A 26,721-nucleotide genomic window follows, 5' to 3' on the forward strand; every position below is an offset into this window, starting at 1 on the left:
TTTTATGAAGTTTGAAGCCTAAATGCAGTCGCCAGAAGTAAAAAGCTAAAGGAAGGCTATAAACGAACTACACCACGGTCGCTCTAATTCAACGTCACCATCACTAAGCTTCCAACAACTCTTTCAGTTTTTATCTAAAAACATTTTCCCAGCACGTTTGAGTTAGAATAGTTTATAAGAGTACAATTATGAGCATAATGAGGCTGTAAAAGCAGACTGAGCTTATCTTTTTCGCCATGATGACGTTTAATGTCCCTGACTGCCTGTGTAGTCCCATTTAGCCACTTGTTAGCAACCGCCTTTTTCAAGACACATAACAGCTTAAAAAATCACAAGTGGGGTAATACTGATGCATTTTATGTCGTAGAATAAAACGTGAAACGGTCTTGAGCTCGCGTTCACCACAGACCTTATTTCAGCCATTTAACCAAAATCCCATTCAAAAAAACCATTGACTTCGGGGCGATGGAACCAGAAGTGCTAAAATGCTAACTCACTTCCGCATTTTGGCCTACAAAATGATGTCATACCTGCACCACTCTATAGCTCTTCTCTTCTCCTCTTCTCACTAACACGCCAGTGGGTGGGGCTAAGGTTGCAATGATGAAGTAGCCGTTGGTTTCACCTATCTATGTCATATAGATAGGCACATTTTAGATTCAGTCGTTCACTGGTGTCTATAAAAACTTTTATTGGACTAACAATGAAGTTTTCAGTTCTGAAACTTACAAGGATATTCTTATAGTACGATAACCTCTTATATATCAAAAGCTCAAGGAAAAGTTGATTTCTCAATTCATGACCTCTTTAAAGCTTAGATCCTTCTGAGACTAACTTACGTTCAGCACCTTGTCTAACATTATCAGTGAATATACGCAGAAAAGGTAGAAATAAACTTACATGTCGTGCAGATACTGCAGTTCAGTTTAGCATCTGAAATTTTCAAATAGGGCCAGACATAGACATGTCTATGGGGCCAGACCCCTGCCCACAAACATGGAAGCTTGTCTCCACCACTGAATAAAAAATAAAAAGGGCAATTGCGAATTTACATCTTTCAGTTCTGACTTATTTTCTGCGGGATATAAACTCGCAATTCTAACTTTTAAGTAAATTTTTTTTTTTTTATCTCTCTCTCTCTCAGAATTGGACTGTCTTGCTTGCTTCACGCGATTGGATGTTCGCTGGAAACGTCACACTTTGTGAACTAAACTCAGGATCGAAACCACCGGAGTTAACGGAGAACGTTTATAGGGAGCCTTTTAAAACCATCGAACCAGATCTAAATCGTTTGGATTTGTCATCCCGAAAGCAATTCTAAACACGAGTTTGTTCAGCTCTCAGTGAGACTGGTCTCTGCTTTGCTGAATTATCCCTGGTCTTATGTTTTGCGTGTGTTACCATAGGAACCGCTTTGCTGCGTTTGCGTTTGCTGCTTATTTCAAACAAAATCTTGTTTATGTGAGGTGAGTAACCATTTGATATCCAAAATATCAGCTCTATTTGTCTATGACAGAAAAGTAAAGGTTTTTTGTTTTGCAGGAATGATGGCCAGCGGATCAAAATATAAGGAGTCCAGAATCACTAACTACAGAACAGAGACACGACAATTAATACAATGTGTGTGTGTGTGTGTGTGTGTGTGTGTGTGTGCGCATGCCAACAATCATGCATATTTTGTTTTTATCTTGTCTTTGGCTCCATCTATGGCTTTGTTTGGTTTCATTGTAGTAATGATGCAAGAGTCTCGTCTAACGGACTTTCAACAGAGACAAATCAATAATCAGCTGAAAAGTGAGTTCAGGTGACAGATTTTATAATATCTTACAACTGTCCTGACAGTTTTATGCCTATTAACACTATCTTTTTTGTTTGATCAGATGGAGGCGCTCTTCCACTAACCTTTACCCCACTTGAGCAGAAAAAAGTGCAGCCAGAGCCCAGAGTCTCAAGATTGACCTCATTGATTGGTCATCAACAGAGGCGCAGTGCAGAAAGATGTAGTGCTGGAGATAATTACAAACGAGAACAGTTTCAGCCTAGTGCAACACGTGAGTGCAAAAAATTAAATTTACATACACTGTATTCTTTATCACCAGTTTCATCGTCTCCACACACTAAATTGATTTTAAATTTGTTTATTTCCTAAAGGGGTGGTTGATTATGATTTCACTTTTTTAACTTTAGTTAGTCTGTAATGTTGCTGTTAGAGCATAAACAACATCTGCAAAGTTACAACGCTCAAAGTTCAATGCAAAGGGAGATATTTTCTTTTAAAGAATTCGCTGTTTAAGGACTACAACAATCGGCTGGTAGGAACTACAATGAGCTTCTTCCTGGGTTAGTGACATCACTAACCCTAAAATTTACATAAACCCTGCCCCAGAGAACACGCAAAAAAGAGGGCGAGGCCGTGTTGGGCTGCTTTAGAGAAGAGGAAGGGTTGTTGTAGTAGTGTGTTGTTGCCATGCTGTCATTTTACGCCGGACTGCTTCACAAACGAGGGTCAATTAAACGGTGGATTTGGTTAACATGACGGCACATGCTAGTCGATGAATTGAATAAACTCCACAGCAACTACATAAATTTATCCACTAACCATTCAGAAACGTCCAGTTGCATTAAAATTGCTAAAAGTTGTAATTTCTTGTAAAGTCTCTCCATCAGTGTCCAACTCTGGTTTGAACAATGTAAGGCTGAACACCATTACTGTCAATCGTCATTTTGGCTGCGTAAGATTCTCCAGCTTTGTTGTTGAGCAACCAAAGTGCGAGCTGTTAAAGCTCCGCCCTCTTTTGGAAAGTGGGCGAGAAGCGTCTCACTGCAGCCAGCGGTGGACATCCAACCCAGCCCACATCCAAGTGTGACATCAGAAGCCAGGCAAATGCCGCCCTGCAGCCGATTCTTAAGATTTTATTGGTCAATCACAGTACTGATTGCCCACACTAAACACTGATCCCTAAACCTACCCGTCACTGTAACCAATGAAATTACCTGCAGGGCGGGATTTCTGGTGAAGTGGTTTAGGGGAAAAAATCACGCTTCATCATTAACTTTGAGCATCGAGAAGACTTAACCTTCACACCTAATTCTTTATCATTTACTTCTTATATTCGTCGGGGATGAGGAGTCACCATAGATATGGAATGCAGAATCCCTGGCAACATTCAAAAGACAGCTGAAAACGCATCTCTTTCGTGAGCACCTTACCTCATCATAAAAAAATCCATGCTTTCACTTAAAGGGATAGTTCACCCAAAAATGAAAATTCTGTCATCATTTACTCACCCTCAAGTTAGCCGCTTTTCCACTGTCAGGCCAAACGGTTCTTAGAATGGTAAGGAACAGTTCCAGTTGTGTTTCCACTGGAGCCTGGTATGGCATGGCACGATTACAATCCGTTCTCGGCCCAGAATTCTCGGTACGGTTGTCTAACCATAAGTAAACCATTGTGTTACCAAGGCAACGACTGACGCTTTTATATTACATTCCAAAGAGCGGCCGTTATCAGCCCCACAGTGGAAAATGAATCTGCTTGGTTACAAACGTTCTTCCAAATATCTTTTTTTTTTTGTGTACAGCAAAACAAAGAATTTATGCAAAAATTTATGCAGGTTTAGAACAACTTGAGGGTGAGTAAATGATGACAATTTTCATTTTTGGATGAACTATCCCTTTAATCCCTCCCTATTCTAGCTTATGCTACTCTAAGCAATGTCTGAAACTTTGTATTGTGAGCACTTCTTGTGTTTATTTGCCACTTCATTAAAAATTACTTGCTGTATTCTTCACTTGTCGCTTTGGATAAAAGTGTATGTAAAATGAATAAATGTAAATGTAAATATGTACTATGGGGAGTCATAATGTGACATATTGGGCACGGGCATGGCTTCTGGCGTCACACGTGGATGTGGGCGGAGTTGGATGTCCACTGCACTACACTACTCGTGTAAACACACATTTGCATTGAACTGAATTTCACTGTCACTTATTATTTCAATTAATACAGAAATCATAACTCTTCTTAAACCAGTCTTTCTCAACCACATTCCTGGAGGCCCACCAACACTGCACATTTTGCATGTCTCCTTAATTAAACACACCTGATTAGGGTTATCAGCTCATTAGTAGTGACTCAAAGATCTAAAATTGGTGTGTCAGACAAAGGAGACATGCAAAATGTGCAGTGCTGGTGGGCCTCCAGGAATGTGGTTGAGAACCACTGTCTTAAACAACTTGATATAGAGTGCCACTTTACCAGTATGCGGGTAAAATATATTCGGTCATTCACCTTCATCAGGCTTACATAAAACAGTGAATGTAATACCAACAGATTTTAAAATAAGTGACTAAGGATAATAATAATAAAAAAAAAAAACATAGCTAATAAATGGTTTGATCTCTTTTGAAGCTTTTTTTTAATATGCAGGATTCTTAAGCATGTCTTAAGCTTACTATCTTAGGTGAGAGGTTTATTGATTTATTATTTGCCATTTTCCTTATTATTGCTTTTCCTGTCTGTGGTTAGGAATTGAGCTGTGCCACAGCAGTTCAGTATGACAAACCTAGGAGCCCAAAATAAATAAATTACTAAATTTAGTAGTGATTTGTAACCATTTAAGGAAATTCATATGGATATAATAGGGATCAAACTTCATGCTTTTTAACGTCACCCCTATGTAATTAAGAACTATAAAGATAGTCTTTGTTTTGGTTTGTAATACAGTATCCATGGTCATCATCAGTGTGAGCTATCAAGTGTACTTTAATGTCTGTATACAGTACATATTTAGGCCTACATGAATTCATCCAACCTGTGCCTTTCCATCCTCCTCTGCTGATTCTTCTCTCTTTCTAGGGGATCTAGAGAAAGAGAAGAGAAGGCTACAAAATGTTCTTTCTACTGGTCAAACAGATGCTGGGCCAACTCACTCCCAAAGAGACTCCACAGAAAGAAGAGAGCAACAGATAGACAGATTCCAAGAGGGTGAGATAGGCAGTTCCTGTTCATTAAAATTCATCTAGTCTGAGTGATCAGAATATATGAATATTTCTGATTGTGTATTGATTTTTTTTTTTTGTAAAATATTATTTATTTACTTTTTTATTTCTATTTATTAATAATAATTTAGAGGGAGACACTTTAATTACCTTGATAAGGTAATTAAATAAGCTCAGTAGTATCAGCATCTCATGGTAACATGAAAACTATTATTAAATGTCATTTCCTACCAACAGTTCTGGATGAGATTGAGGACAGGAGGCAGTTTTTAGAGGAGATGATGACATTGGGAAAAGGTCACCAATATGAACACCTCATCAACACAGAGATTTCCCAGGTGAAGATACAAATACATAAGCTCATAACAGCCAATACTATCATGAAACGTCACCAGCCATCATCAGTTTTTTTTTTGAAAGAAAGCCACCAACAATTTCAGTCTAAAAACCTGAGAAATTAGGAAGTTATGTATTAATGTTTTATGGGACCATAGTGAAATGTCCTCTTTTATTAATCACATTTTTTTATGCATCTTCATATTTTTGTGTTCGCTATTAGCTGTTTCTTAGTTTTAAACTAAAGCTACTTTGTTCTAAAATGTCTGGTGGATGCAGTAAGACCTGTTGTCAATTGTATTATATTTTCTACCAGAAAATTTGTGAACTTGAAGACATTGACAGGAAACGCAGTGAAGAACTAAGGACCCTCAATCTAAACGGAAAAGAGGAACTACAAAGCAAATAGAGGGATGGAGAAAGAGAAGGTGATAACATAAGGTGTTAGACAAATATGAGAATTAAAACTTTGGAAGGTTTTTGTTTCATGAAGTCATTTTATTTTTGATGTCCAACATCCTCAAAGCACTGACTGTTTTAGAGACAACAAAAAGCCCTTGGAGTTGATCAGGTACATGCACACTCTAAACAAACAAACAAACAATACTGAAATCTGATAAATACACAAACACTCAAATACTTGCAGATGACACACAAACTAAAATGTCAACAAAATATTCAAAGACACTCAACAACCAATGAGAGGACATATACATAAATTAAACAGATTAAAGGCACTCCTTCAGAAATACACTCCTACTTGGGTTTACAGAGATTAAGGCCCAACACACAACATGCGACATTCTACAGTAAAATATGTAAAATTAACTAAAACTTAATATTGCATAATCTCTTCATGTCAGAGTCTTTAAAGGGTGAGGAACATCTATTATTGTATAACATCAAAAACGTGCCTACAGTTACCGTTTATGTGAGTTACAGTCTTTTTTTCTTTTATTAAAAGGGTTTAGACTCATTTTAATGTTATCTCTCATTTTAACATTTTTCTGTCATCAATGCTTCTGGGTGCTCAGCGGTCTGATCACTATGTAACAAGCTTAATGACATTTCAGAGGGTCATTAGGTACAAGTTTAATGATTTCTTACACTTTAGGTAGGTATAGTACGTTGACCTGAAATTTGCACTGAAATTCAAAACATGTTTCTGAATTTCTGCTAAGAACTAGTATTCTGTCAGTAAATACCATTAAAATTTAGTGTTATAACAATGTCCTTTATCAATCACTGCAACGTTAATTATTTCCATATTAATCTGTTAAATTAATCTGACCAAAAACATCTAGGATTAGATCATTATTGCAGTGATCAATATATTTCAAGTCTAACTGATGCGGTGTAGCTTTTCATTTCTTAAACAACCATGTCGGAAGATGTATCCCATGTCCATATTCCAGGATGACAATGGCAATAATTATTGGGCTCAAACTGTGAAAGAGTGGTTCAGGGAGCATGAGGAATCATTTTCACAAATGAAGTGGCCACCACAGAGTCCTGACCTTAACCTCATTGAAAGTCTTTGGGATGTGCTGGAGTAGAGGGTGTACAGTGTTCTGACTGTCAATACACAATCTCAGCCAAAAATTAATGCATTTCTTAATGAAAATAAATGTTGTGATGTTGCATAAGGTTGTCGAAACAATGCCATGATGAATGTAGACTGTAATCAAATCTAAAGGCTGACCCACAAAATACTTTTTTTAGCCAGCTAATCTATGAATCAGTATTAATCATACTACTAAAATTAATGTGTATATAAAAATGTTGTCCGGGGGTAGGGTTGCACCAGCCCTTTGTAAGTTCTTATTGAAATTGGAACATAAATTCCACACTAGAGGCTTAGTAACTACTAGTTAGTTTGTAACTAACCCTGTACTTTTTGTAATTTTGTTCTGAAAGCAGGAGACAGTAAGTTGTAAGCTAGTCGTAAAGTAATGCATAGTCACACAATATGAAAATTACCTTCAATGTTCCAATAGTGCATTTCAGTTTATCATCTTTAAGTGGAGTCTAACTTCTTTTGTCCCAAGTAACTAATGGTAAAATTGTTTCCATTGAAATACGATGTTTAATCACAAAATAATATAATAGGTTTTTTTTTTTTTAATGTAAATAATATTATAAATAACAAAATAAAAATTTGTAAATACAAATAACAAATTAATAATAAGTGATAAATAAATGCTAATGAAAAAAAACAAGACATTTATTTTGGCACATAAGAGTGATACACACAGAGGTGCGCTGTTTAGATCAGGTTCATGTTGGAGAACTCCCAAGTAATTTTTTTTTTTTTTTTTTAAGTGTAAACAAATGTAAACATCAACAATCATATGTCTAAAGGATTGAATTCAGTCAGATAAAGCATGAGCTTATTGATGCAATTCAATCAATCTGCTATTTTGTTCCAATCGTTACTCCTGGTTGGAGGCTTTCGTAAATTTTAGTGTAATAAAGATTAAAAACAAATGTACAGTTACATTTAATGTTGCAATGCTCAAATATTTAATACCACGCAAATAGTGCCTATTTACAACTAGGTTTGTGTTTTTTTTTTTTTAAGCACAGCTGGTGCAACCCGACCCAGGCAGATAAAAATCTGATATGCATCTATAATCGCCATTCTGAATCCCAGTTACTCACAAAATCTTTTTTCTTTTCTTTTCTTAGCGCCATGCCATCTTCTATGGCTATATTCATGGCGAGAGAGGTTTAGTATAAAAAAAAAATAAAATAAAATAAAATTGTTTAAGATTCATTTTTTCTAAAAACCTTAGAACTAAATTTGGATTTACTTCAAAAGAATCAACAGAATAAAAAAAAAAATTCTTAAAAGGGTAGAAGTGTTACAGTCCAGTAAAATATGTTTAATGGACAGTGGATTCAGGCAAGATGGACACTTTGGATAATTTTCTACTAAAAGTAAAAATTAATGTGTTAGTCTTGAGTGTCCTATCCGGCATCTTGTATAAACAACTTGATCCCAGCGATTATTAAAAGGGAATATATGTTTTGTTCCAACATCCGGATTTAATTCATGTAATTTGATGTTTAAGCACTGATCACAAAATCATAATATAATTTTCCCCAGCACTATTATAAACTGAAAGATTAGTAATTAATTTCTGCTTTCAACTCAGCAACACTTATATAATTATTGATGAAAGGGCTGGATTGGGCCTGAAAATTTTCACAACTACAAATAGTTTTTTTTTTTTTTTCACTCTTCATTGTGGACATAAATACAAGTAGCAGTGCCTCTATGCAAATTAGAAATATATAAAAACTCAGAGAACCAGATTAAATTAGGATTAAAAACTGTTGAGTTTTCTCTGACTGTTACAATGAGTTTAAAAGAAAGGTATGTGTGAAATTTTCCCAGGGTTATTTTGGACTCTCAATATTTTCTCAATCACATTCAGTATAAGTTTTCTGTTACTACAAATTGTACAGATAATATAATAAGATTATATAGTGGCTGAGCCTTTCAGGAGATTTTTTTTTTTTTTTTTTAAGTCAAAAACGTTTTTGCTCTTATATACGCAGCTGCTACTACCAAAGGCAAATTTAACATTAACATAAATTTAACATTAATTAGACATAAGTAAATCTTTTACATTTAATAAATCTTTTAGATACTCTCTCAGTCAGTCAGTCAGTCAGTCAGTCCATTCTTCAACTGTTCTCTTTTCGGGGACTGTTGTCCTTTACTCCTTCATTCTTGGTGCTTAGTCGTTTCAAAACCTTCATGGGCTTAAATTTCCCTGCTTTCTTCTTCTGCTCACCCTGTCCATGAAACTCTGACCAAAAAAAAAAAAAAAAAAAAAAAAAGAATCAATGCATGATGTATTAGTATGAATGAGGTGTAAAGTGAGAAAGTCAGAGAGAAGTGAAATAACACTGACCTTTTTTCTTTAGCATAGCAGCTACTAGTTTGTCTTCCTCCTCTTCCCTAAAGAAAAAAAATTATAGAACTCCTCAAAACAGCATGCAAACTTGATACTAACAACAAAATAACTTTCTATTTCATATGAAATTTACAGAAAAACAGCTAAGAAAAAAATAGCACCAATACTTAAGCTCAGGTTCAGTCTGAATCAAAGTTCATGTGCATTGATTGATTACCTCTGTCTGTCCATATCTATGTTGTTAATAATCTGGTTCCTCTGCTCAATTATAGTGACAAGTTCTGCCATCAATTGCTTTTCCCTGTCTTTGTCTTCTTCCGTCCATTCTTTCTCTATCAGAGACGTAAGCAGTTGGGACAGAGGAGGGATAGAATAAAGAATGCAGTTATTTAGAGAAAGGAGGAGGATTTAGTGACAAGAAAAGGTCAATCAATCTCACTGTTTTTGCATTGTTTCATACCTGGCTTGTTAAGTAAGCATCTAAGCTCATATTCCACATCGGCCTGCCTCTCTTCCAGGTTCTGCTGCTTAGCTCTAAAATCCAGACAATCATCAGACACAGATTTGTTCTTGTTTCATATTTAACTCTACCCAAACCTCCATCTTCCAAGGTGTTACATACATATTATTATTATTATTATTATTATTAATAATAATAATGATAATTATTATTATTATTATATTGACAGCTCTATGGACAGGAACTTTGAGAACCGCTGCCATAGCAAGGGAAGTCAACACTTCATCACCTTGCTATGGCAGCAGTTCTCAAACTCTGGGCTGCAATAAGGCGCCAATACAGCCGCATTAAAAACTTAAAAATGAATTATGCACGTATATAAAATGGGAATGTCAAGGTTGGAATTATGGTGTGCATCAAAATGGGAAAAATTAATAGAATAAAATTGGATTAAATTTCAGTGCTATCCTGCATTCTAACGTCTGTTTCACACTGTGAAAAATTTATCAAGTTGTTTTGATAGACTGAAATTGAGAGTCATTACAAACTTGATCATCATGGAATCTTATGTACATGAGGATGAAGATCAAATTTACATCACAATAGTAAATAAATTTACATAAATCTCCCAACCAGCAGTGTGTTGCTGCTTCAATCGTGTGCAGTTAGAGTTCAAAAGTTTTTGATTAGCTTTGACTAGCTTCTCTAGTCTGTGGACAGAGTTGCTGAGTACAGCGTAAGCCATGATGCAACACGTGTGCTGTAATCTATTAATAAGGCGACCGAAAAGAAAACTTGTTTCACTTACCGCTGTATGTGAAACAAGTCTTAGCTGAAATGTCACTGAACAGAGACATCAGATACATTGCTAAATATACACGGACAGAACATTTGAGAGCATCTAAGTGTTTAAGAGAAGACAGTCTCTTAGTTAAAGAAAATAAAAATAAAAAATAGAGGAGCCTAGTGCATAAGGGATTTCTCATGTGTTGAAACAGAAAAAGTTTCCAGAAAACTTTTTTTTCCAGAAAAAGGTTCTGCAAAGAAAAACCTTCTCACCCTACTCTCTAGGTCTAACTGTGTGCATAGTGTTGTTAAATTGATTTTCTAGCATTGTATAGGTTAATTATAATGATATTTGTACTATTCAGTTATAAATGTAAATTGGAGATTTTTGCATCATACAATTTGCTAATGGATACCATGACATATATACGGGTGGCCTCACACTGAAAAAGTTTAAGAACCACTGTACTATAGTATGTTAATATAACATGTTGTTATTGATGTTGCAGCAGATTAAATGAATGCCAATAGTGCACTTACGTGTAGACCAGCTCAGCCTCTCTCCGTACCAGTAAGTGCTTCTCATGAATCAGAGTGAACCAGTCAACAAGTAGATGTTCCTCCTCATCATCTGAAATGACAAAATAAAGAAAATAAAAATCAATAAAAACACAGCCAGAAATGGGACAATTTGCTTAGAACAGAGTGGATTTTTATGAAAATTAGCCCAAGTTTTGAGTTCTTAGTCTGGGGCTCAGTCTCAGGCTGATCAGCCTCTATAAACCACACAAACTGCTTCTCTCTTTAGGTCAGCTACAAGTAAGAAACCTTGCAGAGTTTGGGTGGAGCGCTACACAAACTCCACTGTAGACTGAGCCGCTCCGGGACACTGAAAACACAGGATCATGAGCTACTCATGGACAAATCACAGTTCTCTTACCATTTGAACATTCTCGTAAGCTCTTCTCCAGATCTACCCCTCTCTGCTCCAGTTCATCCAACCGTTTCTCCAGATCACTCATCTCAACATGGATGTCTTCTACTGGGATATACTGGTCTGACTGAACCTACCAAATACAATGACAGGACAAGTAATTATAAATTATATATGCCACAGTTACAGTAGTTCCTTTCTTAAAATAGTCAAAACAAAAACCAACAAATTCATAATGCTAAACCACAAAAAAAGCAAGAGGATGTCTCTTGTGCCTCACTTTGCGTTTAATAAGAGGAAATCCATGTCCAGGAGCAGGAGGTCGTGCAGGACGGGGCCCTCTCGGGGGTCTGGGTACAAAAGAGCTGACAGAGGTGGTCGTCTTCCGATTAAATGGATTCTCTTTACAAGTGCGCTGAAGATAATAATGATGAGAGAACATAAAACAGAGATATTGAACAAAGAATTAAAAAAGGAAAGCTCCTGGATTTCTTGGATTAAAGATGTGAAACTTGTAATGAAATCTGACACACACCCTTGTTTTCTCCACTGCCCCATTACTGAATTAATAAAATATTTTTGCCACTAAAAAGCTTTTACATTTCTCAGCTAATTTTAAAGTAGTTAAAAGTGTCATCACTGGCCAACACTTTAGAGAGTCACAACAAACAAAGGTAAATTACACTTCCTATCTTAGCCACTGTCCAATAACTGCATAAAAACATGGCAATCATGTGTTATTAGTTCTAATGTACCACTTTCAGTGCTTTTGAATTAGTAATAATGGTTTGGGATGTTGAATCTGTGGCATAAGAAAAGTGGTTCTACACATAAGAGCTGCATTTTTGGGACGAAAAAAAAACTCGATGTGGTAACTGGTATAAGCGGAATAACTGATCATTTTAATTCATAATATAAAAACAGTTAATTCAAACAGAACAAACTGTTTTTGACTATATTTGTGATCAAGTACATTAAGTTTTGTTTCATGAACATAAAATTGTCTTGATTGATTCGAAACTTTTGAACAGCAGTGTACGTCTTGACAGTAAATCTAACCTTGCCTGGAGTGCTGGGTGTCTGTGAAGAGGGTGAAAGTTTTAGTCCTGCAGAGAGGCAGGATGGAGGTGTTCTCATGCAGCGATTGGTTTGTGGGGTGGCGGGTGCTGAGCTGGTATTGGTAGGTGGTGGTGGAGGAGACAGGTTTGGAGAACAGCGAGGCTGAAGCTCAGTTGTTGGGGACAGGGCAGAAGTAGGAGTGTTGATTGATGGTTCAGACACACTCTTGGTGAACAAATGGTCCTGTTCGTTAGCAGCAGGTTGCTGTGGGACTGCACTGTAGTCTGAGGAAGAGGAGGAAAGGCTCTCTGTGCTCAGACCTAGAGAAGAAGCAGGAGAGGAAGTCTGAGATGAAGGAAAAGCTAGAGAACAGCACGAAAGAGAAAACCCAGGAAAAAGATACATGACAGAAAATACAGGTGTGAGTAGTTAGACAACTACAATATTGTGTAACACAGTGGTTCTCAAACTGAGGCCAGATCCCACAAGGGGCCTCTGCAAACATTGTGTGTGTGTGTGCGGGGGGTTCTGCTGAACACATTTGGAAGAATGTAACCAACAGATCTCCCCCCCATTAACTGCCATAGTATGTATTTTTCCTACTATAGTAGTCAATATGAGGAGAGATCTGTTTGGTTACTGACATTCTTCCAAATATCTTTCTTTGTGTTCAGCAGAAGAAAGAAATTCATACAGGTTTGGAACTACTTGAGGGTGAGTAAATGATGATAGAATTTTCATTTTTGGGTGAACTATCCCTTTAATACTATATTTCTGTGGACTGCAATATAGCACTATAGTGTGACTGCATGAAAACTCTCATTTTTCTTATTTTTACCCTTCAATAACTATTGTTTTTATTGAAGAACATACAGTTTTTGAAACTTCAGGAATCACTAAATGAATCATGGTTGGTTAATTTTAATATATAAATACTATAATACCTGTTAAAGGGATAGTTAACAAAAAGGAACAAATGAAAATCCTCAAGTTGTTCCAAACCTGCATGGATTTTCTTTCTTCTGCTGAACGCAAAAGATGATATTTTGAAGAATGTCAGTAACCAAATAGCTGCCCCATTTACTTCTATAGTATGGAGAGAAAAAAATACTATGGAAGTCAATAGGTCTTTTCACACTTGAAATAGTTAACCCTGGGTCATTCTAAACCCTGGGTAAATGGAATCCTGGGTTTTCTTACTTCACGTTTCACGCTGCTCAAAATTTACCCGGGGTTAACAATTAATCCTGGGTATTCATAAGCTGACATTTCACATTATACATTCCTAAACCCTGGGTTAACGTTCTTATTTGCATATTTGCAGAGTCAGTGTCATTGATTGAATAAACGCAGCACGTGACCTACATAGCTCTAGCACTGCGTATCCTGTATTGCCAACTGTACTATTGAGTTCATACCGAATGGACATTTTGGACTATAAAGGCAAGCATGAAACAGTCACCACTCAAATTGTCACATTTTCTATCAGAATTTGACATTTTTCCCTCAAACGCTGAATTTACTGTTTATATACAATGCGCAGTGTTTCTATGACTGTCTAAAGCACATGAATATGAGGCACGCTATTGGTTATCCCGTTGCTAAGCATCTAGTCGTAACATTCTAACACCGCATCGTTTCACACTGTACAAGTTTGCCACCACAATGCGGGGTTAACGCTGCAAAAGCAGTGCTAACTCTGCTCCGGAGCAGGGTTTCATAACTAACCCCGCTTCTAAATTACAAGTGTGAAACCTTCCTTCACCCAGGGTTAAAAGTGGTGTTTAGAACGACAATAACCTGGGATTAAGAGCAGTGTGAAAAGCCTTAATGGGGACCATCAACTGTTTGGTTACCCATATTCTTCAAAATATCTTTTGTATTCAGCAGAAGAAAGAAATTCATATAGGTTGGAACAACTTGAGGGTGAGTAAATGATGACAGAATTTTCATTTTTGGGTGAACTCTCCCTTTAATAATTTTTTTTTTTTACTGTCATACTTAAAGCAGAAATACCGTAAGCCTATTTTGAGACAAAAAGTTTAAGAACCACTGTTGTAGCATCACCTGACTATGACAAGCATGGCAAAGTGTTTAGTTTATTAGACATAATACAATTAAAATACAATTAAAATTCAGTCTTGCCTGTAAAGCAAAATGTATGGTGTCAGACACTGTAAGAAACTAACCTGATGTAGAAGAATTTGGAGCTTTGGGTGCTGGTCTCTTCTTTCTTCTGACACTTACAGGACTTTCTGAAGGGGCAGGACTTTGTCTTCTTGTGTTCCCACCTGCGACTTCAGAAGCCTGAGTGATGCCATACCAGGGATGACTAGCCACTACAGGACCAGGGGGATCTTCAAGACCTGTTTCTGGCTCCTCTTCCTTCTCATCTTCAAAGGGATTTGGAGGAGTGGATGGTCTTGATCCCTCCTCTTTTAGGGAAGGAGACGAACCAGTGCAGGGAGGGGCTATACCTGTGGGTGGGCGAGGTGCTGGTTTCTTCTTTGTTTCTGATTGCACCAGTGCCATCCAGGGTGGGTCTTTTGGTTTAGGAGTGTCACTCGTCTTGCTAGAGCTGGGAAAGAAATGCATTACAACCACTGAGTGGAAATCACGCAGGAAATCACTAAGTTCTATTAATGTTTTTGCAAGAAGTCTCTTATGTTCATCAAGGCTGCATTTTTGTGGAAACTGTGATACACACCATTTAAAATTGTGGGGATAAGTACGATTTAAGAAAGAAAGAAAGAAATGAATAATTTTATTCAGCAATGCTGCATGAAAAATTGCTCAAACGTGACAGTAAAGACATTTATAAAGTTACACATGATTTCTATTTCAAATAAATGCTATTTGTTTACTTTCTATTCATCAAAGAAAAAAAAAAAGTATCACAGTTTCCACAAATATTAAATCAGCAAAACTCTTTTCCACATTGATAATAATAGGAACTATTATTAATAACTGTGCACCATATCAGCATAGTAATGATTCAAGTAATGATTTCTGAAAATTAAGCTTTGGCATCACAGGAATAAACCAATTACATTTTAAAATGTATTAAAATAGAAAACAGTTCTTTTAAATTGTAATAATGTTTCACAATATCACTGTTTTTACTGTATTGATGAGTTTCGATACAAACAAACTTCGACCGGTAGTGTACATGAAAAAGAAACAAAACCTGAACAACAAACAAAGACACAAGTGCACAATAAGAGATATAGCAGAGGAGATGTCAGGAATTATCTTACCGGACAGGTGAGTGCAATCTTTCTCTTGGCACAGGAACTTGAGAAATTTGAATGTCAGCAGCTTCTAGTGCCACAATTAACAGATCGATGAAAACATTTTACAGACGTAAAACATGTAAATAACTTGTGATATTGTGGCCAATTTTATGTTAGACGTTTTTGCTCACCACTGACAGTAGGACTTTTAGAGGGTCTGGGTGGGCGTTGCCTCGGGACAGGGCGAGGGGCAGGGCTGGGCTCAAATACCCGTCTAGGCGCTGGTACTGGTCGACTCTCTGCTGCTGTACCCTTCATTTTGGTTGTTGGCCTGTCGCCATTTGCCACATTATCAGCTAGCTTTTGGTCTTCTTTTTGGGTGTCTTGATCCTCCTCTTCAGATTCATCAAAAGGATTTGGTGGACTAGAAGAACGCGGTTCTCTGTGCTCTGTCTCAACATTTGACCTGCTATTTGGCTGCTCTCTTACTGCTTCTATTTCAGTTATTTCCTTTTCTTCTCTCTCTGGGGTGATCTCAACATCGCTGTGTGATGCTTTAGATTCTAAACTTTTACTGTGTGGATCTTTTGGGCTTGTTGAGGTTAATGTGACTAGTCGATTACTCATATCTGAATGACCGTTCTTATTGGTGGAGACAGATCTGGCGAAGTGGTGTGTGCAAACTAATGATCCAGGATCTTCTGTGAACTTGTAAGATCCAGGCAGTAAAGTTCTGCTGCATTCCCTACATCTGAAATTAAAGCAGAAATTCTCACTCAAAAAAGTGATGACAACAGAAGGAATGACTAATGTTATTTTTTGAACAATAAGCTATAAAAGATAATTCCATAATTTATTCTTTTTTCAAAAATCCAAATTCAGAACATTATCCTGAGAGGAAATCTAGGTGGCATTACATCAAGAGACAAATAAAAGAAACAACTTTGCGTCTGATGTAGATATGATGCTAGGTAGTCGACCAGTCACCTGAAGCAGTTCCGATGATAAAGTCTGCCATCAATGAGGATCCTCTGAACCAAATGAACATGCTTTCCACAGACTGAACAGGTGCTGCTCAGAGTACTGCGTTTTGATTGGCTATCTGCACCCGACTGCGTGGCACCAAGTACCAGGACGAGGATGGAAGGTAGAAAAACAGGGAGAAGTAGGAGGAAGGATGGTAAGATCCATTAATGTCTATTTGGGTCCACGTTGCATATTTTTTCTACTTTGTTAATACATTGTACTGTATAAATATGTATACAGCACCAACAAAATATTTAATATTATGGTATTAGAAAATTGGTACAAATTGTCTTAAAGGGATAGTTCACCCAAAAATGAAAGTTCTGTCATTAATCACTCACCCTCATGTTGTTCCAAACCCAGAAGACTTTCGTTCATTTCGGAACACAAAGGAAGATCTTTGTGATGAAATCTGAGACCTTTCTGTCCCTCAATTTGACAGCAATGCAACTACCATTTTGACGCTTCAAAAAGTTCATAAAGAGATCTTAAAACTAATCCATACGAATTGAGTGTTTAGTCCAAATTTTCTGAAGAGACAGGATTGCTTTATATGAAGAACAGATTGAATTTAGGTTTTTATTCACATATAAACATTAATCAACTCACACATCAGTTGTGGTAAACGGAAGCTCAAGCATGTTTGCTTGATGTACAAGAACCAATGAGGTTTGTATGAGAACCAATGAGGTTTGTTCTCATTCAGGTTTGGTTGAGCTTCTGTTTATGTTCGCTGATCAATGTTAAAATGTGAATGAAAGCCTAAATTCAATCTGTTCATCGGATAAAGCGATCAAGTCTCTTCAGAAAATTTGAACTAAGCCTCTTAATTCATATGGATTAATTGTACAATCTCTTTATGAACTTTTAGAAGAGTCAAAGTGTCAGTTGCGTAGCTGTCAATAGAGAGCACAGAAAGCTCTCAGATTTTATCAAAAAAGATCTTCATTTGTGTTCCGAAGATGAACGAAAGTCTTACGGGTTATTAAAAAAATTTGTAAAAGTTTTTTTAAGCATATTATGTAGTTGTGCTTGGAGTTAATTGTATTATTTGTGATAATAACATGACACAACATGCCAAATAGTATGGACATAATTTTTGGCCAGGCAGTCATACAAAGAAATTATGGTAACACGTTACAATAAAGTTTCATTAGTGGACTACTTTAGTTAACATGAACTAAGAATTAACAATACAGCTCACCAATATCTACCTCAAATACATAACAGCTGATTTGCCAATTTAATTAAAGCAAATGGCAATAGCAGTCTTTTGCTCTGAATACATGGAATCAGGCCAAAATTGTTCTCATTGCTCTCCGGATAATTTATCTGTGCATACAGTGTTGTTAGGTATACGGCTACCCAGATAATTAGATTTTAAAAAGAAATAGAACAAGAAAAAGTCTGTCTTCTTTACCTCAGTCTGAGCGTCACGGTCCTCTAGTGGAGCAAATGGTCTCTTTATGGCTGGTTTAATGTGGCCAGGACCACCAGGGATCTTTATGCATGGGGGGACAGCTGAATAGAGAATAAAAAAACAGGTTATTCATTAGCATGCGTCCAGCATTTTTTTTCTACATTAACTGTACTAACTTAATGAAAATGCAACTCAAGTTCATACACCTAGACATAAAATCTGTGCAGCGTGGATGAGTTATTTGTGCAAACAGCAAAACTGGTTTGTTCGCTTGCACCACCCAATGGTTAGTGTGGCATAACCAATTCCAACCATGCCATGCTAAATGATCAGAAAATTCTTATTCGATACAATCAGGGTGGAATATTTTTCGGCCAACAGACACAGTGGGTGGAGAATATTTTTCCAGCATAAAAATCATATATTATATATATATATATATATATATATATATCCTCCTGGGACCCAGGAATAGACTTTTGTCCTCTGTAGTGGACATTATATTTTAGTGATTTTCTCTGACATCATACATGTCACAGTTTTAAGTCTGGATGTCCTGTAAAGAGCACATTCAGGGCTTTGCAGAGAAATCAAATTTTTAGAGGTTTCCCTATGACAACAAAAACTCCTTGGTCTCAATATTATCAATAATTTTATCTATAATATCAATATTCCTATTAATTATTAGATATTATTATTACACTTCTTTTTTCATTGCATGTTGCTCCAAGAACACATTAATATGCAAATTAGATACAGTGTATAGATGCATTGTATTGAATGGGAAAACCCATGTATGACTATTTTACCCACACATTGCATAAAGTAAAATGGTATATCGATTCATTCTGTTCTATCTTTCATAACATAGTTGAGAATCATCTTTATACAAAAAAAAAATTGGTTAAAAAAAAATCCTGAAGCCTAAAAATTAATTGATAAAAATTAAAAATGTTTTTGCCTATACATGCCATTTCATGTCATTTTATTTTTTTAAACAATTTAGTCCTGGTGTCCACTACAGAGGACATAGCATAACATATGAATAAAATAAAAAACTTTTTTTTCAGGAGGATATATATTATATATATATATATATATATATATATACATATACACATACATATATACATACACACACACACACACACACACACACAGACAAATGTGAAAAGCAAATCTCAAAAGCTGAAATCTCAATGCATTTTTACATCTGATTTCTCTTTAAAATAACTAAATTCAGACTTTTTAAAACAGTCTAAAAAATAAACAGAGTGGAAAAGACCCTAGTTCTTTCTGTTTTTCATTGTCCAAGTGGCCTTAGATCACTTTTTGGTGCACTTACAAACTTATAAAGTCCCCTTTCCATTTAGGCTGTTTAATGCAATGTAAGACTTCAGTCAGACTTGAAATTTCAGTCACACTTGTGGTGTCCTGTGTCTGTGACATCACATCCACTTGTTGCATACAGAAATATGTTGCAGAAAACACTGCAGTTAGTTCACATCTGTGGCTACGATTTGAACGAGAAATGTGGTATCTACAGAGGGTTTGGTTGTGTTGAAATTTCTTAAAAATTAATTAAACTGCACAGATTGGGCAAACTTGTAGCAAACTTTTCAAATTCATGAATCTCATGACACTACAGAGGATAAGCGGTTTGGAGAATGGATGGATTTAAGTCAAATGGACATTATAACTGAAATATGCCCCAGTTAACCATTAATGCTAAACCATATTGGATCGGCTCATAAAAGTCATTTGTATGCAAATGAAACTACACACTGGATGTGCTGTAAGTATATGATTCACTAAAAAGAATCAATACAATGAAGTAATTTGTTCATGAATCAGACTGGTTGTCCTGTATGATGTTGCGTGCAGCCGACAAGGAGAAGTTTTTAATTTTAAGTCAAATTTAATTCGGACAAAAAATGCACTTTAAAATTAAAAATAATGGCAAACTTTTAATTTTATTTTGCATAACACTTCTTCAAGTGGCAATTTTTGGAAGCGTGTGTGCGATTTGGGGACAATGATTTATTTTTCCTCCTGCAAAGTGATCATTTGCCGTATGATGACTTTATTTTTTAAATTATTTTGACTGTACATTTGTCTGCCTGTTACTTCTAAATTGTTGAGAAGTGGTTAGGTATAGGGCTGAGGTTAGTAGACTATACGCAGTACATCAGTGTTTCCCAACCCTGTTCCTGGAGGCACACCAAAACTACACATTTTCAAACTCTTCCTAATCAAACACACCTGATTCAATTCATCAGCTCGTTAGTAAAGACTTCAAGACCTGTAATATATGGGTCAGACAATGCCCAGTTCAGACTACATGATTTTAGCCTGATTTTTCCACGATTTGCTTAATGTAGGGTGTCGTGGGGATTCGTAAACGACAATGGGCAAGATTCGATCTTTTCAGCTTGTGTAGTGTGTCATTGTGGACGACAAACAATGCCACGTCTGCGATGCTTCAGGACAGAAAGACTAGCATGTTTTTTTGGGTCATCCACGACAAATTCCATCACATGTGTGAAACTCCTGCATTTATGATGTTCAGCGTGCATTATGATGGCATTTTCACTGTCATGTAAGCACACACAGAGCGCTTGGACATGCGCTTGTCTCTCTGGGTGCACATGCTTGTGGGTGTAAATAAAATATTGGTATAAGTCAGCATATCTATTTGCGGTGTTCAGTACTCACTGTGAGATTTGTTGGTGAAGTAGTTATAATACTGAGATACATAGGTAATGATGCTTAATCTGTCAGGTACTCTCATGGACACCATGTCTTCCGGATCCAGCAGGGCTGGTATACCCAACTCACTCTCAGCAACCTCAAATGCCTTTGAAAAGAAAAGAGAAAGGTTGCATAACAGCAGAGCATGAACAACAAAAAAACTTTATTTTACTGTTACAGTGTAATTATACATTTAAGTACCAAGTAATAATAATTAACTACATGTACTTATTATAGGGTTAGAGATAGTATTAAGTTTGGTTTAGGGTTAGTTGCATGTAATTTTTGCAAGGACACTGTAAAATAAAGTGTTACCAAACTTTGTTATGGCACATACTGTCATACTAAATACATGTAATACAATAATAAAAAACTGTTGGGCTAAAAAAAAACACTGGGTTTTTCAAAGCCATATACCAGTCCTAAATGTCTTGTTTTAGAAGTATTTAGTCCATACGCTTAGAAAGCTTTTCAGAATAGCTTTGTGTAATCAAAATGCTATTTTACCAATAGTAACAACCACATGACAGGTTATAACAAAACACTTATCTACCAATATCTACACTAGGTGTAAGTATCTGGTTCAACGGTTTACAGTTAACCATAGTCAATGTCGATTTACATTTAAAATGGTTTTATGAACAATTTATTTAAAACACTTTAAGGAAAATGAACAATTTATTTGTACACAGTAAAATAAATAGACATCTGTATAAAAAATGGGTTTTCGTATGACTTTATTCAGTGCACACTTTTACATCACTGTTTATGCAAAGTCACAATGGACTACACAGATGATTTATGACAAGTGAATTTACTCTATCATGTGACAAATATATAGGTGCTTTGCTGCCACCACTTCCTCTTTCTAGAGCGGTTCTGAAAAAATAACAGCTAGCTGTTGACACTGCATAATGACACACATCAACAGCATAAGTCATAATTATTATAGCCTCCCTCTCTCATTATTTTTGGTCAGCTGTTTGTGTGATACTCACCAGACGGTTGTTCTCAAAGACATTTTCTTTTGAGAGGGAGTCAAAATCTCTAGGGGACAAAGAAACAAAAATTTGTTTAGCAATATCAGAAGTGCAAAGTCATGAATCACAAACATCCCAATGTTTATTTAAAATATACAGGAATAGATGCTAATTCACTCCAATAAGTAACACAAATTATTTGGCTTTTTTGTGTGTGACTTATGTTAATGTTCTTGTCTAAAAGCTAATTTTGCATATAAAAGCTGATATTGTCAGCATTTACAATTACACTAGAATACAGATGAAACTAAATCGACTGACTATAAGTAACAAAAATGATTTTAATTAAATTGGTGTGAAATTCACATGCAATTTACTTTTACCTGTGATGTGATGTGTAAATTAAATCTCTCTTTAAAAGCCACATTAAATAACCTGATGATTGTAAACATTCTGCATTCTTATATTCTCATATTTTTTTATTATTATTAATTATCTTGTATTTATCTGCTGCAGAGTTGAAATAATTACAATTACTTTTATCATACATTTTTAATTAACACAAAGTTGTTGTTTTTTTAAGTTTTTAAAATGTATGTTCTCATTGTGGACCTATATAAATTCACATACACATTTATACAGCAGCACTGTTTTCTCTTGCTGTAAAATTGTTTAAATTCATTCATTATGTTGATTATAGGCCTAATCTTTTAATTTTTAATCTTTTTAATTTTACTTTAACTGTTATAATTTTACACAACATCTTTTGCACCACAATAAATTTCACTGTATGCACAAAAACTAAAACATACTTTTTCTTCTGTGTTCCACAGAAGAAAGAAAATCAGTTTGTAACGGCATGAGGGTTTGTAAATGATGACAAAATTTCCACTTTGGTTGAACTATTCTTAATGTGAATCATACAGCGTGTCACTTCCTGTTTATTTCAAGGCACACCTAACAATAGCACAATACAAGCTACATCTCCATAAATCATAAAAGGAAACAATGTTTCCATCTGTTAAAGATACCCTGCCTTATTTAATATGATGACATTTCAGGAGGTATGTCATCTTAAGAGAAAATACAAACAAATGAAAGATGGAGTGTCAAAAAGATGCTCACATGAGATCAGGTCTGTGTCTGTGTATGATGGCACAGAAGGCCAGTCCATCTCTGAAGGATGAAGACATGTTTGTAATGTTCACATCATTGTAACTTTCACACTGGTTCCTGCACCAGTCCTGCAAAGCTTTTAGAGAGCCCATGATCGAGATTCAATCCCAAGTTCACACTTATAGCCTGGTCCGGATCTTGAAATGCACATAAAGACCCAAGAGTTCATGAGAAGCCCATTTCCACATGTCTCTGTCCGGTACAGTTAGATCCTGCTGTCTGAAATCTCGCCGATTCAATTCGACCAAAGTAAGCAATATGGACAACGATCAGTAGAGCTTTGACCGGACTGTATTTAATCCAAAAAATCAGCACACGATTGGAGTCAAACTCCAACTTGAGTTACAGGCTTGACTGTCCGTCTTCCAAAGCGTAAATGATACTTCAATACCTCAGCGTTCAATTTAAAAAACGATACTTAGTAAGACAGCGGGATAAAGTAGGCCTAACAGTTAAATACTCTTTTAGGCGTAACGTGTACTGACGAATTTGGTGTACAGACGCGTAGAGACTCGTATGGCAAGAATTTCATTGTCAAAATAAAAGTCATGTCCAATTTGATGCAAAGCAAATCTTACAAAACTAGTCTGGCTTGATGGGTGTTTGTATTCTGCGGTTTTTATTCTTATTTACACAGAAGCAATAATATAATAAAATCGTTTTATCAAGACTTTCATTCTTAAATGATAGTTAATCAAAAACGAATTATTTTTTTACGTGTTTAAAACTGCGATGGTATAAACAAGTGAAATAAGCAAACATATTTTAATATTAACTGAGTGAAAATGACGTATAGATTTTACTAAAGAATATTTCCACATCCATCAGTCCTCTAGTCTCGCGTAGCCAGACTCACGAAAGTGTTTCCAGTAGCCTATGAGACGTTCAGTGAATGCAGAGCCGGAGTGCGGGCGGACACTGGGGGCGTGACGTCTGATGCTCACTCGTCTGTCTTGTCCCTAGAAAAGATTTTTCAAAACTTATATTCCCTGTTATAGTGCATGGCAGTTGAGCGCACTATATGATCATGGAATGACGGCCGCTGACGTACCGTGCTGCAAGACGCAGAAATAACTTAACAGTATGTACACCACTCAATGTCAAAAAGCATGTTTGTAGTTGGACACTGCAGCCAGTCAAAATGAACCGTGTTTAAAATGTATTCCATTCCATTATATTACATGCATAGCCTAATACATAATTTATTCATAACTATTGTAGGCCTGTTACTTTTCATTTTAAAGTATGGATGCAACACTTTTATAAATAAAATATAAGTGAGATAAATAAAAATAATATAAATAAAATAAAGGTGATATGATTTTATAAATAATGCAAATAGATGTAAATAGACACCCCGTAAGGCGTAATAATAATAAAAATAGGCAAGATTATTTATATAAGCCTAGCACATTTCATACACAATGATAATTAAAAGTGCTTTACATACAGGTAGGCCTACATAAGAAACAACAATGACACATAAAATGATTTAAAACATTAAAAGAAATAAGAAGGAAAGAAAATACAGAAATAATCGATAGAGTGCAATCTGAAGGATGCAGCACAGTCAGTAAATGTATAGCATGCAGGGGGTCTTTTTTGTCCGAAATTGAATGTGGCTACTGTTGGAACACATCTGATTTTGTTTTGAGTGAACATTTGGTGTTTCTGACTTGATCTGACTTGATCATCCTAATGATCTGAGTGGTCTGTTAGGTCTATATTCAATGACCATATTTGTGATGCATTAGTGCATATAGTGAGTAATTTATAAAAGTAAGAGTACTTTAAAATCAATTCTAATTGTAACTGGAAGCAAGTGTAAAGACCGGAGGACAAGAGTGCTCAGAATTTTATTTTATTTTATTTTTTGGTTCTGGTCAGAATCCTAGCAGCAGCATTTTGTATGAGCTGCTGGTCTTTTGGGGAAGGACTATGAGGAATCCACCTGGCTGGTTTCTCTTGAATGGATATAGAACATCTAATTTTGAGATTAGATGAAGATAAAAGTATGCAGATTTAGTTATTGTTTTGACCATGCAAGATTCATACAACAAACTACCCAGTTTTCCAGTCGTATGTTGTTGACAGTGTGAAAGGCAACACTAAAATATATTAATATCAGTACTGATATTTTGCCTGAATCTTTCAGCAAATATCATTAATTATCGTTATGAGTACCATCTCTGTGGTGGGATGCTGTTAGAAACCAGATTGACCAAACTATACAAATATCTATTTGGTTTTGTTTGAATTTGTTCAACTGACTGACAACAACTTTTTCAATGATCTTGCCTAAGAAAGGAAGATTTGAGATTTGTTTGAAGTTGCAAAATACTCAATCAGGCATGAGGAAAAACAATACACAGCTAAACAAAGACAATAACCAACAGAAAACAGAGGAAACTGAGGATACACAAAGGAAACAAACAACTAAACTAGACAGGTGAACTCAATGGGTAACTATGATGAGGCATACTAGACACCATGGAAACAAAGGAAACAGGAAATAAACACATGACTCAAACAGAGATTGTATTATTATAGGGAGATAAGAGAGTCTGTATCTCTTACCATTGGAGAAAGTGTAACGGCTAACTTAATCACGTGCGGCACCTCTCAGCCTATTGTGTAATGGCAGTGACATCAGTTGCAACATTCCCTAGTCTGCCTTCTCTTAAAAAAAATACATTTTTATCAAGCTAAAATCTACATATAGTTACCAACGAAAGTGTTGTTTAGTGTAAAACATGCTGAAGATTAGAAAACAGGCTGTCCATTAATTAAATGATTAGCTATTTTCCCACAAAAGCTGTTTAATCAGCATAGTGAAGCCTCTCATCCACTGACATCCATTCAAAAAACTGCCTCTGGTCTCCTTCCCTGCGTACCACCGGGGGCGGAGCATTAGCATTAGCTGTTATGCTTTTTTTGGCTATAGGTTGCAGGCTTGCCTTCCAGTGGCTTTGACTCAAACTCAGAAGTGATAGAAATAGAAAAACTTCAAAATAAAAGTGTCTGAATAGAAATGATCAAACATGACCATGACATGCTTCTTTCAGGGTTTTGCATTCACTCAAAGATACTGATACTGTAAAATATTTGAGGCATAATTCCTGCAAAATGTATTAAAGATGCATAACTTTTTATGTTGTGCAGGGCTGCGTTTTTCCAAAAGCATTGTAAGTAGATCATAAAGACCATTTGTGCCAATAGTTTCTAGAATCTACTTGGGATTATAAGCTTTTTGGAAACAGCCTTGGCTGATATGATAATCGTTTTAGACTTACATAACAAGTAGTGTGGATGCAGCATTGCACAAAAGTTAAATATGTTAGCTGTCAATACCATTGTAGAACAGGGTTCTTCATTCTGAGATAAGTGGTATTCATCTAGCCATGTGATTTTTACATGTCGGCCCCCATGCGGACCCACACCACGTAAAATAAAATATATCCTTAACTTAAGTGACCTTAACAATGTAATGTTTTTGTTTTATGTCACTCCTTCAGAGAGTTTACAGACAGATTTTTTTTCCAACCCTTAAACTGCAGGAAAGTGTACCTCAAGGGCCAGAAGTGAGAACCCCTGGTTTAAAATATCTAAGGTATGGTAGGCAATTTCGGAGAG

At 36.0% G+C, this 26,721-nt stretch overlaps 2 protein-coding genes across 4 annotated transcripts; one reads left to right on the forward strand and one right to left on the reverse strand.

The window, feature by feature from the left end:
- The first annotated feature begins 1,153 nt into the window (after positions 1-1,153).
- On the forward strand, positions 1,154-8,867 carry c6h22orf23 (chromosome 6 C22orf23 homolog). The gene is made up of 7 exons (XM_051897547.1): positions 1,154-1,466; positions 1,543-1,620; positions 1,732-1,794; positions 1,881-2,051; positions 4,859-4,987; positions 5,239-5,339; positions 5,654-8,867. Exons 2-7 carry the CDS (start codon positions 1,545-1,547, stop codon positions 5,744-5,746), a joined length of 633 nt encoding a protein of 210 aa, XP_051753507.1. The 5' UTR covers positions 1,154-1,466; positions 1,543-1,544; the 3' UTR covers positions 5,747-8,867.
- On the reverse strand, positions 5,815-23,945 carry micall1a (MICAL-like 1a). 3 transcript variants are annotated; one of them, XM_051897535.1, is made up of 16 exons: positions 23,038-23,945; positions 21,931-21,979; positions 20,897-21,038; positions 18,182-18,282; positions 16,723-16,847; positions 15,927-16,486; positions 15,760-15,820; positions 14,692-15,080; positions 12,503-12,864; positions 11,724-11,858; positions 11,450-11,576; positions 11,050-11,140; positions 9,724-9,797; positions 9,481-9,595; positions 9,261-9,307; positions 5,815-9,155 (listed from the first exon to the last, which is right to left on the reverse strand). In XM_051897535.1, the coding sequence occupies exons 1-16, from the start codon at positions 23,178-23,180 to the stop codon at positions 9,031-9,033; spliced, it is 2,646 nt and encodes an 881-aa protein (XP_051753495.1). In that variant the 5' UTR covers positions 23,181-23,945; the 3' UTR covers positions 5,815-9,030. The 3 variants fall into 3 exon arrangements, with proteins under 3 accessions (XP_051753495.1, XP_051753494.1, XP_051753496.1); XM_051897534.1 differs by having other exon boundaries at positions 15,760-15,823; positions 23,038-23,943; XM_051897536.1 differs by having other exon boundaries at positions 12,503-12,822; positions 15,760-15,823; positions 23,038-23,942.
- Between the last annotated feature and the right edge of the window lie 2,776 nt (positions 23,946-26,721).

This window comes from Ctenopharyngodon idella, chromosome 6 (genome assembly GCF_019924925.1).
Source record: "Ctenopharyngodon idella isolate HZGC_01 chromosome 6, HZGC01, whole genome shotgun sequence".
Taxonomy (NCBI): Eukaryota; Metazoa; Chordata; class Actinopteri; order Cypriniformes; family Xenocyprididae; genus Ctenopharyngodon; species Ctenopharyngodon idella.

Coding starts and splice junctions, on each gene's coding strand:
- c6h22orf23 (XM_051897547.1), top strand. CDS start 1,545: ATGATGGCCAGCGGATCAAAATATAAGGAGTCCAGAATCACTAACTAC. Junction 1,621..1,731: donor GACACGACAATTAATACAAT/GTGTGTGTGTGT, acceptor GTTTCATTGTAG/TAATGATGCAAGAGTCTCGT. Junction 5,340..5,653: donor TCAACACAGAGATTTCCCAG/GTGAAGATACAA, acceptor ATTTTCTACCAG/AAAATTTGTGAACTTGAAGA.
- micall1a (XM_051897534.1), bottom strand. CDS start 23,180: ATGGGCTCTCTAAAAGCTTTGCAGGACTGGTGCAGGAACCAGTGTGAA. Junction 21,039..21,930: donor TCTTTGAGAACAACCGTCTG/GTGAGTATCACA, acceptor TTCTTTTCAAAG/GCATTTGAGGTTGCTGAGAG. Junction 9,156..9,260: donor TGCTATGCTAAAGAAAAAAG/GTCAGTGTTATT, acceptor TTTTTTGGTCAG/AGTTTCATGGACAGGGTGAG.